Source organism: Ahaetulla prasina, chromosome 7, assembly GCF_028640845.1.
Source record: "Ahaetulla prasina isolate Xishuangbanna chromosome 7, ASM2864084v1, whole genome shotgun sequence".
Lineage (NCBI taxonomy): Eukaryota > Metazoa > Chordata > Lepidosauria > Squamata > Colubridae > Ahaetulla > Ahaetulla prasina.
In genome coordinates, this window is record NC_080545.1 from 48,513,026 (window position 1) to 48,529,753 (window position 16,728).

Here is a 16,728-nt window from a genome sequence, read left to right on the forward strand (position 1 = left end):
GCAGTTGTTTCTCCTTAAATGGGGGTTGTTGGTTTAATGTTTTCCGTATGTCTTCAGCTATAACTCCCATATTTCTTAAGTACAATGGCACAATAGGGTTTATGGCTATAACCTGAGAGCATTCCATTTATTTCTTCCCTTCCTCCCGGTCTTTACTGTCATCTGTATTATCTTTCAATACTTTCCTATTCTCTTCTTTTCCTGGGTTTTCTCTTCTCTCTCTAAAAGGAAGGTTTACCTTTGCAAGAATGCCAAGGTGGAGGGAATTTCTGAGAGAAGCTGGATGGGGTGGAAATTTTTATGTCCCACCAATAGAGAATATAGCAGGTGACAATGATCTATTTGCACTAAAGGCCATGAAACAAGAGTAGAGACAGAAAAGGCTGAGATTTCCGACATATTGGCTCTAGGCGAGAGTAGCCTCTACTTGTGCATTAAACATGAGGAGGGAGCTGGCCATCTGAACTCCTCTGTCCGGGAGGGCTGGTGGTAGAAGGACCACCAAACACCGCCATTGCAGTGCCTGCGCTCCTTCTCTCTTCCTCGCTCCCCTCCCGCTTTTCAGAGGATGAGGAGGGCACGGTCACTTCTGCTCCTCATCCAGGCGGAAGACAGCTGCAGTCCTCGGTGGGAAGGAGGAGGGCCCAGACAGGCTCCCGGGAGACAGCGCTGTGGGGTGGAGACTAGAGGAGCCTCGATCCCGTTTTTTGTTTTTTATTTTTTGAAAGCGAAAGTGTCGTGGGCGCGCAGAGGCGTCTGAAAGGGCTTGCGCGACTGCGTGGGAGGAGAGGGCAAAAGGAGACCGAGGAGGGGGAGGGGAGAGGCCGGCGGTCTCTGTAGCCGCCTCTCCGAACGGAGGGGAGGAAGAGGGGCGGGTAGGTGGGTGGGTGCGTGAGCGCGGGGTGGGTGGGGGTGTTTTCCGTTCCTCCACCGCTGTTGTTTAACGTGAGGGACCGGGGATCCTGGAAACTGGCGAGGTGATGTGTTTCGGGCGGGGGACGGCGGCGGCGTTCCTGCTGCTGCCGCCGTTTCTGGAACCGCTGGAGAAGGAAGACGAGGAAGAGGCGGCGGCGGCGGGGGCTGGGATCAAGGATAGCTGCTGCCCGGCGGGCCCGGGCTCGGCGGCGACGGATGCCGCCGAGGGACGTGCGGCTGCCCGGTGTAGCTGCTCTTTTCTGGAAGACGGCTGCCTTGGGAAAGACGGTGGGGACCGGCGATCACGGAGGCCGAACCACAGAGGCGGCGACGATCCGGAGAAGCCACGGCAGCCCTGAAATGTATTCCCCTTTTCCTCCCCGTCAGCGGCCATGTTAACCACCAGGAAACCGTCTGCCAGTGTCGCTGGTGCTAGTGCCGGTGGGGCTGCCTCGGCCGCCGCTTGCCCAGCCGGTAAGTAGGGAAACAGCTAGCCGCAGCCGAAGCGGATTCGCCTCCTTGCTGCCCGGGATCCCCGGTCGCCTCCTCCCATCCCAAGGCCGGAGAGGGAGAGGCAGAGTCCGAGGGGGTGTGAGAGCGCGCGGGCGTTTGGGTGAAAGATAAACCGGCCCCCTCCCCGCCTGAAGCCCCTCTTGCCAAAGCGGGCAGCCTCGAACGGCCTCGCTTTTAACCCCCCTTCTAAAATCTCCCGGAGGGTTCCTTGAGCTTCTAGTGATTGACAAGCTTTTCGGCGTGAGAACAGGCAAGTTTAGGCAAGCGAGAGAAGCGCTTCTTGCACTGGTTTTGTTTAGAAATGGTCTAGCAGGGGGGTCGTGGCTGGGGGAGCGGAGCCGACTTTTCGCGCTCCTTCGCAAGAGGCAGAGGCCAGGCTAGATTGGATGAGTACTGCAAAACTCTTACATTTATGGCCAGACTGGATTCCCCTTTAAGCTCTTAAATGCTGGGGGTTAAGCATGGATGGAGGGTTTAGTTGGATTAACGGGCGAACGTGTTCCCCCTTTATGGACACCCTTGATGTGTTCCCCCCCCCGCCACGCTTCGACGCCTCGTTTGGGACCAACTCCTGCTATTGCGATGGCAGCCGGAGAAACAAGAGGAGGGGCGCTTGGGAACTTCGTCGCCCCTTTTCATTCCCTCTCCATGTCTTCGATCCGGACCCTGCTTGGTCCCCTGTCGTTTTCAGCTGGTTTCTTTTGCCTCCCTCCGCAGGGAGCAGGGGAGGAGGAGGAGAAAGTAGCCGCCAGTTCCAGTCTTCCCCGGGGATCGGGGCTGGACGGATTTCCCGGACGGCCGCTGGGACCGGACTGCCGTCCCCGATCGCTTTGCCGCCGCTGAAGTCCGGCAGCGCAGCCCACACGGTGAGACTGTAGGTCGAGGGAGGGGGCTGGAGAAACGTGGTTTGCGAGGAGACGTGGATTATCTCTTAACCTCTCCATTTCTGCCGCTCCGCCCTCCTTCTCGGCTCAAAATCCTGTGCTGGCCCCTTAAGCCCCCTTCCGTCCCCCTGCCTTTGCCATCGCACCCCAATTGCTCCTCCTCTCCCAGGTATTAATAGCAATAAATGTGCTAGGTACAGTCAGGCTGCCAGCCAGCCTGTCTGAGTAGGATCTGTGAATGAGTGAGCAAAGGCCAAACCAGCTGGTTATGGAGGAGCCCTCTTAATTATCCCTGGCATGTCTCAACAGGTCCTGGTCCTGTTCCCCGTCTGGTTTCAGCAGGTATTTGGGCTAAGGAGAAGGAAAGGCAACTTTCAGAGCCACTTAGGAATTTTCTGCCATGAAAGTAATGTGCAAATTAGGTGAGGGAAGTCAATGAAATGCAATTATGGTAGTTCCATGTTGTATGAGGATGTAAATATGGGATTCCCTGCCTTCCTCCCTGGGAAAAACAGGGAGGGTCATATGTAGGAACTGCTGTTCATGCTTCTCAAATGAGAAATAAGTCTTTGGGCTATTGATATTGGAAGGCTAATGCAACTTGAGCCCTGTGGAAATGAAATGAAACAAAACAAAACGTAAGCTGCCGTGCCTGGACAACAGGGCTTTGTAACCAACAAAAACATATATAGCTTATATTTTATGTTTATAGTATGGGTTATGGGATATATACAAATATCCCATATATGGATATACATAAAACACACACACACACACACTCTTTTTTCTTAATAAGAAGCTTCTTAGCATTTCTGTTCAGTCTGTTGGGTGGTTAGTTCTTATTTTTAAAAAAAGACTTTAAAAAGCACTTCATTTTGTGATTAAGAGTGCTTTTTCCTCAAAGTGAAAAATTAAAAGCGTTCCCTTAATTATCAGAGTAACTCAGAAGGATGGCCTGTTTCCTAGGGTACAAGTGCAGAGGCATTTAATGGGGAGCTGAGTGACCCTTACAATCTAACCAGATAACAGGTGTCTCTTGGTGGTATTATTTAAAGAGTTCTAGTTTCTTTCATTCATTGCCATTGTACTACTAGAGATGGACCTACCCAGGTATAATGCTTATTTAGGATTACTAAAGAAAAATATACTTGAATATATAGCTAGCTTGGTGGACATTATTTAATATCAGCTTTGAACTTGAAAAAGAACATAATTTGCACTTTATATGAAAGAATCTTATATATTTAATTCAAGTAAATTTCTTTTTTGGGAATACTTATAGATCCAATGGAACCTTATAGATGCTTTTACCATAGATCTAACTGGACAGAATTGGAAGGCAGTTACACATTCTTAATTGTCACTAAAATCATTACTTCTAAAATACCATAAGATTTTAGGAATCACACACTTATTTACAATGGCATTTCCCTTTACCTTGAAAGGCTCCTTTTCTCCAATATGCATGGAAAACTGGTTGTTGCTGTGGGAAGAAGACAAACAATCTGCCTCATTTGGAACTCTCTTTATTAGCTTATATAATTTGTATTGAACACTTGTCCTAAAAAACAGTAGCAGAATTAATCTAGTAAAACTTTCATGTATGAAGAGGTGGTTACAACAAAAGAGAAAAGCTACGTGAATTCCTATATTTATTGCTGCCCTGATTTCATATGCTCCCATGGTGTTATCAGCTTTAGAATCTAATAATATTACTATGCACATATTCAGCAGGAATTGCACTTATGTCATAAGGTGGCTAGAGGTAATTAAGAAACGCTGCCTCATCAGAAGTGCTACTATGTATGTGTGCATAAGTAGATGTAAATGTATAAGTGTATGACAGGCAATGGGGGAGACTTTGATTAAAAACCACCCTCAATTGGTTCAAAACACACGTTATGTGGGGTTGGGGGTGGGGAGGAATAGAAGACAGGAAAGCTAATATGTTACCATAAGTTCCTGGATAAAGAACAGGATATCTAACAAAAATATTTTAAAATGTGCATGAACAAGTTATATACTAATTGCATAAATCCATATGCATATAACCATTGTATAGCTAAGTTCTAAGCCAAATCAGGTAGGCATTGATAATCAATTCAAAAAGAATAAATAACATGTAAACATGAACTTGTTATTGATTTTCCCAAGTTTTCTTAACTGTCTCAGAATCCTATTATTATCAAAGTTTTCTGTGAGAATATTTCTGAGCTATTCTTACCTCTTTTCAATATGTTTAGCTCATCTTACATAATAATCTGACCATGTTGATATATGTTTGCCCTAGATAAGCACATTTGGAAAGGCTGATATATCACAAGGAAATACACTATGAAACACAGACTTCCCCTTATATAAAAGTAACTTAGTAAATTTTGCCTCTTTAGTGAGATAGGTACTTCCTTGATTTGTCTCCTAAATAAGACTCTCTGAGAGTTTGAAGACATAATAGAAGATTTTTTAGATGCTCAAGTGAGCGTGTGTGTGGAAGTGTATAGTAAGGGCTGGCTTGTGTTTTCTATTTATGGCAGTTTGTGCTACTAAGCAGATGTATTGATGGCCATTACAAGTGGAGTGAACTCAGGCTACATAGCTTCTTTCCAGACCTTACCATCTCCATTACAATGTAACTTCAACTTACTTTACTGAGAAGCTCATCAAGTTTCAAACTCTTCTATTTCTTTGTTGCTATATTTCATGACATTCATTTCTAATTTAGCTTTTTTTTTTCTACTTACCTTGATCCAGTGGGCAGAATCCTGTGTTTAGTCTCTGTTAATCAGGGTTCAGTTAAAATGGATCATTAAAATCAAATCAAATCTTTATTAATATCATAAACCAGTAGGATGGGTCATTATCTCTTTCTTCTCCACTGCTTTTGGTACAATCACACAAAAGATGTCATTCTGCCTCTTATTTGTTTACATAGGGTGTTGTCTGAAACTGAGTCTGGACACTGATTCATCTAACCCTGTGAACATTTATTTATGTGCTTCAGGATTTCAGTACCTGTCCCAACACAAAATCCTTGGGTTCTCCTGGATTTAAAGCACTTACTGTACTCAAGTAATGACTTCCCCTATATTCTCTATTCTGCTTATGAATACTACAATACCTATTTTCCCTTTGGACAAATGTATTGTTTTATTCTCATTGTTCTCACTGATATTTATGAGAAAATTTCTGTGAAGGCATTCTTTTTGAATGCCATTGTTGAAACCTATCCTTCAGTCCTGAGGATTTTTTTTCTTTTATCTCTTTGTCAGTGTACTAAATTGAAAAACACTTGAGCCATTTCAGAAAACATTACACACATGGACTTACTCTAGTATCGCACCATAAGGCCTAACCATTTTTAAAAAGACACAACTATCTGATGGTGATTAACATGGAATATGTGACCTATTGGCTGGTGTGAGGACACTTTGTGCTGACTGTATCTGTTGAGGCAGATGTTCAAGTTGAAGGTGAGGCATGGAACAGAAAGAAGCTGCCAAATCCATAATCAGCAAACTCTACTCAGCTCTCAGTAACAAAAATTACCAGCACCTCTGATCATTGTACTGTGTGGCTGATAGGAGTTTGATACCCAAGATTATAATGAGGTGTTCCTAAATCTCATTAATGCTTGGTCACTTGTAGCTTTAAGTCATAGATTCTGTTGTTGCTGTTATCGTGACCTGAAGGTAAAAAGAAATAGATCCTGTTTTACAAACTATAGAGAATGGATTTTTACATCAGCCCAACCCCACCCAATCACAATAAGACTTAACATTATTCAGTCTAAGCACATAATAGTCTCCTCATCATCTTTAAATCATTTACAATATGCTTGTACTGAGAAGTTTTTGGTGTTGCCGGATTATGTTTTAATTTTATTTAAAACATGATTCAAAACAACAAAGATTAATTTATTTTAACATATATGCAGGTAGCAACAGTTTTATATAAAAATGTTTATGAAATAGAATATATAATTATGTTACTATAACATAAATACATCAGATTGCAATTAAATCACACTTCTATACAACCTAAAACACAATCTAAAACTTCTAGATTTAGATTATTTACATTTATTATAATATCATTGAAGAGTTATGCCTTCTTGGAAACACAGAACAGAGTTTGATACTGGATAGCAATTGTAACAAACTTTTTTTCCCCTACAAATGCAAGCATAGTAAGTAGCACTGTTTAGGATTAAAACTGCAATCCCATGCTCATTTATTCAGAATATCCATGTGTTCAATGTGGGAGTTATTTCCAAGTGAATATGCACATAATTAAGCTATAACAATTATAGAACTTTTTAGAGGCAGGGAGTAGTGGAAATAAGCCACATAATATTTTTCCATGGGAAAAAGTGTAAATGCTTTTCATTTGACTAGCAGTTACAGTCACAATCTGAGATTAAAAATTCTATGGAACTCATTAGAAGGCATAAAGTGGAAGTGCACAAGAATATCTAAGATAATAGATTATCCTAATATTTATTGTCATTGGTTGAATAGGAGATCATGATCTATATATCAGATAGAATTTTGACATAATTTGATTCCTATTTAGTTTTCCCCTTTGGCAATGTTCTCTTCGGGGATTCCCCATTCCCTTTTCTTCCCATTTTCCCCCCTATCTCATTCAAAATTTTGTGACATTCTGTTTCCAGTAGGCCTTATAGGACTGTATCCAGTTACCCATCTGAAGGGAGAATAAGACGTGATGATAATGCAAACCAGTGCATTCCAGGGGTTCTGACAAATTGCTTGACAGGCCACCCCTGGTTCCCCAAGTGTTGAAAGCTCTGGTTGTTCTGAGTTAGGCAGGCAAATAGGATTGGTAATATCCCAGTCCAATACATCCCTCTGGCCCCACTCCCAGTCTTCCCAGTACTTGTTTCTTCCTTCCAAAGCCATTCCTATTGTGGGCATTTTCCTTAAGCAAAACAGTTCCATTGGGGTCTGTCCCTGGAAATACACACTTTCAATTCTTGACCAAACCACCCTAAAACAGCTGTTCTGACATGGACTCCTTCATACACAAAATGTTTTGCTTACCCTGGTAGACAAAAGAAATGTGTTTAGTATTTTTCTTTGTGTAATATAAAATTAAATTATATTAATTTTGTTGCTCATATTACAGAGTTTATTGCCCTATTATAATGAATTCCATTTTTAATTTTATTTTAAAAGGAATCTGATTAATTTTTAAAATCCAATTATTACTGATTACTTATTTTTTAAAAAAGAAAATCTTTTATATATGGTAAAAAAAAGTCCAACTATGAGTAATCAAGTATGACAATAAAAAGAACCTTCCTTGCACTATTTATGTACAAACACTACCTTATACCATTGTTTCTTTTACCCTTGTTAACTGAATAAAACATAGCTGCCTGAGTTCACACAAATCACTGAACCATGTACACACAGTCCCTGACTTACAACAGTTCGCTTAGCGATGGTTTGAAATTACAGTAGCACTGAAAAAATGACTTATGACCAATTTTCACATTTATGACTGTTGAGCATCCACATGGTCATGTGATTTATGTTCAGATGCTTGACAACTGGCTCATGTTTGTGATGGTTGCAGTGTCCTGGGGTCATGTGATCAACTTTTGCAAACTTCTGACAATCAAAGTCAATGAGGAAACCCGATTCACTTAACAACAATCCTGTTACTAATTTAACAACTGCAGTGATTCACTTAACAAATCGGGTAAAAAAAGGTCATAAAATGGGGCAAAACTCACAATTTCTCACTTAGCAACTTAAAAGTTTGGCTCAATTGTGGTCGTAAATTGAGGACTACCTGTATTATGATTTACAAATCATAATGAATGATTTGCTTATGCCAGGGGTCTGCAAACTTGACTCTTTTAAGACTTGTGGACTTCAACTCCCAGAGTTTCTCAGCCACCAAAGCAAAGCTGGCTGAGGAATTCTGGGAGTTGAAGTCCACAAGTCTTAAAAGAGCCAAGTTTGCAGACCCCTGGCTTATGCCAACCCACAGTCATTTGAAAAACTGTTACAACGTATGTCAGGTCACAATTGCTATGTTTACAATTATGCTAAACCACAATTTATTTCAATCTTAGCACATCAAGTAAATGCACATAATTCTGAGTCATAGTTATGGTTTACTAAATCCAAGATAATAAGGACAAAAGGACAATAAATATGGGCTACATAATATGGGAATTAAGTTACTTAACATCACTTAGTGTATATTCATTTAAACCACTTACTGGTGGTGATAATTATTACAGATCTTATTGAATTCAAACTTAGCTGTATAGTGAAAAGATTGGTAGAAAGGAACTACTTGCCTTCTCCTTCCCATGCCCCCGCTTCCATCCCTGAAAATGGTTCATAGGGTTTGGGGAACAGTGATGATTTGGGAAGGCAGTAGAGTGATGTAGGGGATTCTCCAAAATTGACCCAAGCACAATTTTTGATAGACTGCCTCAGGCATTGCTATTGCAAGGAAGGGACAAGGAAGTTCATCTTTATTGCCTCATTGCAACTGCCTAAATTTGCATCCAATCCATATTAATTATGATCCACATCATCATTTATATTGTATGTTTCCTCCAAGGTGGCATACATTGTTATCATCACAATAGCTCTATACGGTTGTTTAGGATGAGAACTATTAACTGCCCCAAGGGCCGCTCAGTGTGTTTTGTAGCTGAGTGGGAATTTAAACACAAATTTCCTTAGTCTTAATCTAATATGTTTATGTGATGTTATTCGTTGTAGGAGGCAACATACTCATATTGGGTTAATGTTTTTCTGGTAGCTTTGTTTTTTGTGGCCCATTGTGGACATTAAAGAAAGGACACATTTAGGCCAAAAAAACAAAATGCACCAGTACCGTATATGTGGTACCTTGCTCAATAGTAGTACCTGTGAGAGGGATCTTGGAGTCCTAATGGATAACCATTTAGATATGAGCCAGCAGTGTGCAGCAGCTGTTAAAAAAGCCAACACAGTTCTGGGCTGCATAAACAGAGGGATAGAATCAAGATCACGTGAAGTGTTAGTGCCACTTTATAATGCCTTGGTAAGGCCACACTTGGAATATTGCATCCAGTTTTGGTCGCCACGATGTAAAAAAGATGTTGAGACTCTAGAAAGAGTGCAGAGAAGAGCAACAAAGATGATTAGGGGACTGGACGATAAAACATATGAAGAACGGTTGCAGGAACTAGGTATGTCTAGTTTAACAAAAAGAAGGACTAGGGGAGACATGATAGCTGTGTTCCAATATCTCAGGGGCTGCCACAAAGAAGAGGGAGTTGGGCTGTTCACCAAAGCACCTGAGGGTAGAACAAGAAGCAATGGGTGGAAACTGATCAAAGAAAGAAGCAACTTAGAACTAAGGAGAAATTTCCTGACAGTTAGAACAATTAATAAGTGGAACGACTTGCCTCCAGAAGTTGTGAATGCTCCAACACTGGAAATTTTTAAGAAAATGTTGGATAACCATCTGACTGAGATGGTGTAGGGTTTCCTGCCTGGGCAGGGGGTTGGACTAGAAGGCCTCCAAGGTCCCTTCCAACTCTGATGTTATGTTATGTTATGTTATGTTATGTTATGTTATGTTATGTTATGTTATGTTATGTTATGTTATGTTATGTTATGTTATGTTAAGTCATATTTTGGTCATTCTGAAATCAGTGAGGTATGTTTGTCATTTCAGTGGGACCAACATGTGATATAGGCTGTACAAACCAGCACCTTTCAACATAAATACATTTGAAGAGAAAATTATTGCCTCTGCAAATCTAAAATTGACAGAATGAAGTTGTTGGTTCTTTTATATCCGTGATGAGAAACCTATGGTACGTGTGCCGGAAGTGGTACACAGAGCCATCTCTCCGGGCATGCAAGCCATCGCCCATTGCTCTTTCAGGTTCTGGTGCATCAGCCAGCTGGTTTTCACGTGTGTGGAAGCACCGGAAACGGTAAGAGCAGCTGCCTGGTGCGCATATACATTCCAGGAAGATGATCTTCCAGTTTCCAGCACGTGCATGCGCATCATCCACCTGGTCTTCTGGTTTCTGGTGCGCATACACACACAAAGATAGCTGGCCAGTGTGCATGTGTGCACCATAAACATGAAGATCATCTTCCCGGCATGCGCATGCGCATTGGGTGGCTGCTCTTCTGGTTTTCAGCATGCACACCAGCCAGCTGGCCTTTGTGCACTCATGCTCACCAGAAAACGGAAGACCAGGTAGCTGGCACGCATGGGTGCACCGGGTGGCTTGTGCACATGTGCTCCCGTTTCAGCACTCGGTGCCAAAAAAGATTTGCAAACACTATTCTATATAATTGGTTGTAATTTCTAGATCGTTGTGTCATTTAGGGTAGAGATGGGTGGTTTGCATTTTTGCATGTAACTGGCTAACAAAAAGATCTGTGCGGTGCTTTTGAGTTGAATGGAAAAAGAAGCTTCCAAGGTTGCAAATGTAACTCATTAAAGCAACTGCACTTTTCCCTTTGCTTATGAGGCTACTCTTTGCAGCTACAATGAGATCCCAGGAAAAGACTTGAGTTTTCTATAGGTGCTATGCACACTTGGAACCATCTATCTCCTTCATATGAAAAACATTCATAGCCTGAGTAGTAAAATATTTGAGATTAATAAGTCTGAATTGAAGCACATTTGTTTTAGTGGTATTTGGAAAGAGCATCAACAGCAAATTAGCAATACGAATGGCAGGGTCCTGTCTACATTTTCCTTCTTTGCACTCAGATTTATCAGAAAATAAATTTAAAAAACTTTACAATTAATTATAGTACTTATTTTTTAAAAAAGAAAAGGCATGGAACAAAATATCAGTGTTGAATACCCCGACCTGGACCATTTTAAGCATACTGGAATATAATTCAGATCACCTCCATCTAAGATTGTGTTAGCTAGACATAATGAAGGTTGTAGTCAAACACATCTAGATACCACTGAGCTTTGAGAAGACTCGAATGCTCTTATTTAGAAGATCAGTAAAACAATTCATTCACGATCTCATAAATACTGCTACATCAGACGCAGCGTAGCTGCAAGTATAGGTAGTGCTCGACTTACAACAGTTCATTTAGTAACAGTTCAAAGTTACAACAGCATTAAAAAAAAATGACATGACCATTTTTCACAGTTATGACTATTGCAGCATCCCCATGGTCATGTGATCTAATTTTAATGCTTGGCAATTAATTCATATTCCGGCTAACAAGTCAATGGGGGAGCCAGATTTATTTAACTTAACTTAACAACTTAAGTTGTAAGTTGAGGACTACCTGTAGCTACTTTGAACAACCTTGGAAAGAAAGAGAGAAATACTTGTAGAGAAATATTTGTTCAAGAATTTTGCTATTGTTTTTCTCCAGATTATTTGATAACTACAAAAGCATGAGCCCAATTATCTAATGAGAGATTCTTTTCCATGCAAATTTTTTAAAAAATTGTTGTGTACAGTAATTTGGCGGTTGGGAGCAAAAAAATAATAATAACCAGAAAACTAGACAGTTGTTCTACACCAGCCATACAGGATTAACTTATTATCATATCTGAATGAAACTCTTTTAATAACTATGCATTTAAGGAAATACAATAGTAGTATGATAGTATGAAGTAATATAGATTTATAATGTCATATGATTTCTTATGACTGCATGCATTTTCATTGGGAAAACCTATATGGTAAAGTCATCTGTACTTCGGATGCTTACTTAAGTAAGGTACAAGCTGCTAGACATTTTAATTTACTATCCATTAATAGTTTTCTTTTGATAATTAAATTTGGAGGAAAACATTGTAAAAAGAATTATGGTGGGCTTTTATACATCAGTCCTTAGCTCAACTAAAAAAAAGGCAACAGTAATTTACTATTTCCTGGCAAACTCTAGAGGGAAGAGAGAGTGAAAGAGAGGACAGGATACTAAAAACAGTTATAAAAGGGAGAGAAAGTAAGAAAACGGAAATTGGATTGAGGTTTTAGATACTGACCTCATTCAAAATTAGTTCTCCCCTGCTCCTCCAGCAGTACCTTCTTGTTCTTACTGTTGAAGGATATACCTGCAACCATTGTAAATATGAACTGCGTGCCAAGTGCCCAAATTGTGACATGTGACCACCAGGATGGTGCAACTGTCATAACTTTGAGGTCAGGTCAAATAAGTACTATGTTTTCCTGAAAATAAGACCCTGTCTTATATTTTTTTGAACCCTGAAATAAGCCCATGGCCTTATTGCCAAAAGCCCGATTGGGTTTATTTTCGGGAAAACACAGTAAGGACATTGCATGAGCCAACCTTAATGATTCTACTGGGCTTTTCTGTGTACAAAGATTATTCATTTAGCCATTCTGTCATTCAACATGTAAACTTTTATAGCCAATGCTCTCAGAATGATGAACATAATTTTGAGAATACATTTGAAGAATATTTAACTGAGAACAATTATGTACTGGTTAATTTGGAAATAATTGCAGTGATTGCTGTGTGTTTGCTCTGATCCAGCTCTTTCTTTGTCTGGCATGATAAATAAGGATTCAGCAATGAATGAATTAGTTTCCTACAGGCCATAAACTAACTAGTCTGGAATAGAATAGAATAGAATAGAATAGAATAGAATAGAATAGAATAGAATAGAATAGAATAGAATAGAATAGAATAGAATTTTTATTGACCAAGTGTGACTGAACACACAAGGAATTTGTCTTGGTGCATATGCTCTCAGTGTACATAAAAGAAAAGATACCTTCATCAAGATACAACACTTACAACACTTAATGATAGTCATAGGGTACAAATAAGCAATCAGGAAACAAATCAATATCAATATAAATCATAAGGATACTGGCAACAAAGTTACAGTCATATAGTCATAAGTGGAAAGAGATGGGTGATGAGAACGATCAGAAGATTAATAGTGCAGATTTAGTAAATAGTTTGACAGTGTTGAGGGAATTATTTGTTTAGCAGAGTAATGGCGTTTGGGAAAAAACTGTTCTTGTGTCTAGTTGTTCTGGTGTGCAGTGCTCTATAGTGTCATTTTGAGGGTAGGAGTTGAAACAGTTTGTGTCCAGGATGCGAGGGATCTGTAAATATTTTCACAGCCCTCTTCTTGATTCGTGCAGTATACTGGTCCTCAATGGAAGGCAGGTTGGTAGCAATTTTTTTTTCTGCAGTTCTAATTATTCTCTGAAGTCTGTGTCTGTCTTGTTGAGTTGCAGAACCAAACCAGACAGTTATAGAGGTGCAAATGACAGACTCAATAATGCCTCTGTAGAACTGGATGAGCAGCTCCTTGGGCAGTTTGAGCTTTCTGAGTTGGCGCAGAAAAAACATTCTTTGTTGTCCTTTTTTGAAGATGTTTTTGATGTTAGCTGTCCATTTTAGATCTTGCGATATGGTAGAACCTAGAAATTTGAAGGTTTCTACTGTTGATACCGTGTTGTCTAGTATTGTGAGAGGTGGAAGTATGGAAGGGTTTCTCCTAAAGTCTACCACCATTTCTACGGTTTTGAGTGTGTTCAGTTCCAGATTGTTCCGGTCACACCACGAGGCTAGTCATTCAACTCCCATCTGTATGTGGATTCATCATTATCTCGAATGAGACCGATCACTGTTGTATCATCTGCAGACTTCAGTAGTTTAACAAATGGATCGTTGGAGATGCAGTCATTGGTATACAGAGAGAAGTGGGGAGAGCACATAGCCTTGGGGGGCCGCTGTGCTAATTGTACAGGGATCTGATGTGATCCTGCTTAGCTTCAGCTGCTGCTTCCTATTTGTTAGGAAGCTTGTGATCCACTTACAAGTCTGTTCCGGTACCTGTAGCTGGTTTAGCTTAGTTAGAAGAGTGTCTGGAATGATGGTATTGAATGCTGAACTAAAGTCTACAAAAAGGACCCTTGCATAGGTCTTTGGAAATTCAAGATGTTGTAGGATGTAGTGCCATATTAACAGCATCATCTGTTGATCTATTTGCTCAGTATGCAAATTGCAAGGGGTCTAACAATGGATCCATGATGGTTTTCAAGTGGGACAGCACTAGCCTTTCAAAGGTTTTCATCATCATCATCATCATAATAATAATAATAATAATAATAATAATAATAATTATTATTATTATTATTATTATTATTATTATTATTATTATTATTATTATTATTATTATTATTATTATTATTATTATTTAATTTTTATACCACCCTTCTCCCGAAGGACTCAGGGCGGTGTACAGCCAGATAAAATCAACAATCCATGGATATAGTACAAATAAAAACAATGCTAAAAAACTTATTAAATTTGGCCCCTAAATTAAAATACATAAACCATAAAACCCCATTTAAAATTTCAAATACAAATAATAATTCTATGCCAGTCCTGCACGGAAGAATAAATACGTCTTCAGCTCGCGGCGAAAGGTCCGGAGATCAGGAAGTTGACGAAGTCCTGGGGGAAGCTCGTTCCAGAGGGTAGGGGCTCCCACAGAGAAGGCCCTCCCCCGGGGGTCGCCAGCTGACATTGTCTGGCTGACAGCACCCTGAGGAGGCCCTCCCTATGGGAGCACATGGGTCGGTGGGAGGCAAATGGTGGCAGAAGGCGATCCCGTAGATAACCCGGTCCTAAGCCATGGAGCGCTTTAAAAGTGGTAACCAGCACCTTGAAGTGCACCTGGAAGACCACAAGCAGCCAGTGCAGCTTGTGCAGGATAGGTGTTATATGGGAGCCACGAGTGGCTCCCTTAATCACCCGCGCAGCTGCATTCTGGACCAACTGAAGCCTCCGGGTGCTCTTCAAGGGGAACCCCATGTATAGAGCATTGCAGTAGTCCAGGCGAGAAGTGACAAGAGCATGAGTGACTGTGCATAGGGAATCCCAGTCTAGAAAGGGGCGCAACTGGCGAATCAGGCGTACCTGATGAAAAGCTCTCCTGGAGACGGTTGTCAGATGTTCTTCAAAGGACAACCGCCCATCCAGGAGAACGCCCAAGTTGCGCACCCTCTCCATCGGGGCCAATGATTTGCCCCCGACAGTCAGCCGCGGCTGCAGCTGGCTATACCAGGATGCTGGCATCCACAGCCACTCCGTCTTGGAGGGGTTGAGCTTGAGCCCGTTTCTCCCCATCCAGACCCGCACGGCCTCCAAACACCGGGACAGCACTTCGACAGCTTCGTTGGGGTGGCCTGGGGTGGAGTGTCATCAGTGTATAGTTGGTAACTCATCCCAAAACCACTGATGATCTCACCCAGCGGCTTCATATAGATGTTGAACAGGAGGGGTGAGAGAACCAACCCCTGCGGCACCCCACACGTGAGGCGCCTCGTGGTCGATCTCTTCCCCCCTGCCAACACCATCTGCGACCGGTCGGAGAGATAGGAGGAGAACCACCGAAAAACGGTGCCTTCCACTCCCAAACTCCCCAACCGGCGCAGCAGGATACCATGGTTGATGGTATCAAAAGCCGCTGAGAGATCTAAAAGGGCCAGGGCAGAGGAATAACCTCTGTCCCGAGCCCTCCAGAGATCATCAACCAACGCAACCAAAGCCATCTCTGTGCTGTACCCAGGTCGAAAGCCAGACTGGAACGGGTCCAGATAGACCGTTTCATCCAGGTACTGGGGTAACTGACGTGCCACCACACTCTCAACAACCTTCGCCACAAAGCGAAGGTTGGAGACAGGACGGTAATTTCCCAAAACAGCTGGGTCCAGGGAAGGCTTCTTGAGGAGGGGCCTCACTCATGACTACAGAGGTTATTTATTTATTTATTTATTTATTTATTTATTATTTAGATTTTTATACCGCCCTTCTCCCGAAGGACTCAGGGCGGTGTACAGCCAAATTAAAACAGTACAATATACAAATTAAAACCACAGTTAAAATAACCTATTCTATAAATGGCCGAAAATTAAAACCGTCAAACTTGACCCATAAATAAAATACCCCAATTAAAATTATTAAAATTTTAAAAATTTTAAAAATTAAGCCAGTCCCACTTGGATAAACAAGTACGTTTTCAATTCACGGCGAAAGGTCCGAAGGTCAGGTAATTGACGCAAACCAGGGGGAAGTTCGTTCCAGAGGATAGGTGCTCCAACAGAGAAGGCCCTTCCCCTGGGGGCCGCCAGCCGACATTGCTTGGCGGATGGCACCCTAAGAAGACCCTCTCTGTGTGAGCGTACGGGTCGGTGGGAGGCGTAAGGTAACAGCAGGCGGTCCCGTAAGTACCCGGGCCCTAAGCCATGGAGCGCTTTAAAGGTGGTAACCAGCACCTTGAAGCGCACCCGAAAGACCACAGGTAGCCAGTGCAGACTGCACAGGAGCGGTGTTACCCGGGAGCAACGTGTGGCTCCCTCAATCACCCGCGCAGCTGCATTCTGGACTAACTGAAG

General features: G+C 41.7%; 1 protein-coding gene across 1 annotated transcript in view; it reads left to right on the top strand.

Annotated features, from left to right (window-relative positions):
* The first annotated feature begins 906 nt into the window (after nucleotides 1-906).
* Nucleotides 907-16,728, top strand: part of LOC131201661 (dual specificity tyrosine-phosphorylation-regulated kinase 2) — a 33,289-nt gene continuing 17,467 nt past the window's right edge. The window contains exons 1-2 of the mRNA XM_058189708.1: nucleotides 907-1,389; nucleotides 2,146-2,294. Of these exons, the coding sequence (XP_058045691.1) occupies nucleotides 1,308-1,389; nucleotides 2,146-2,294 (231 nt within the window). The 5' untranslated portion in view covers nucleotides 907-1,307. The remainder of the gene's footprint in view (nucleotides 1,390-2,145; nucleotides 2,295-16,728) is intronic.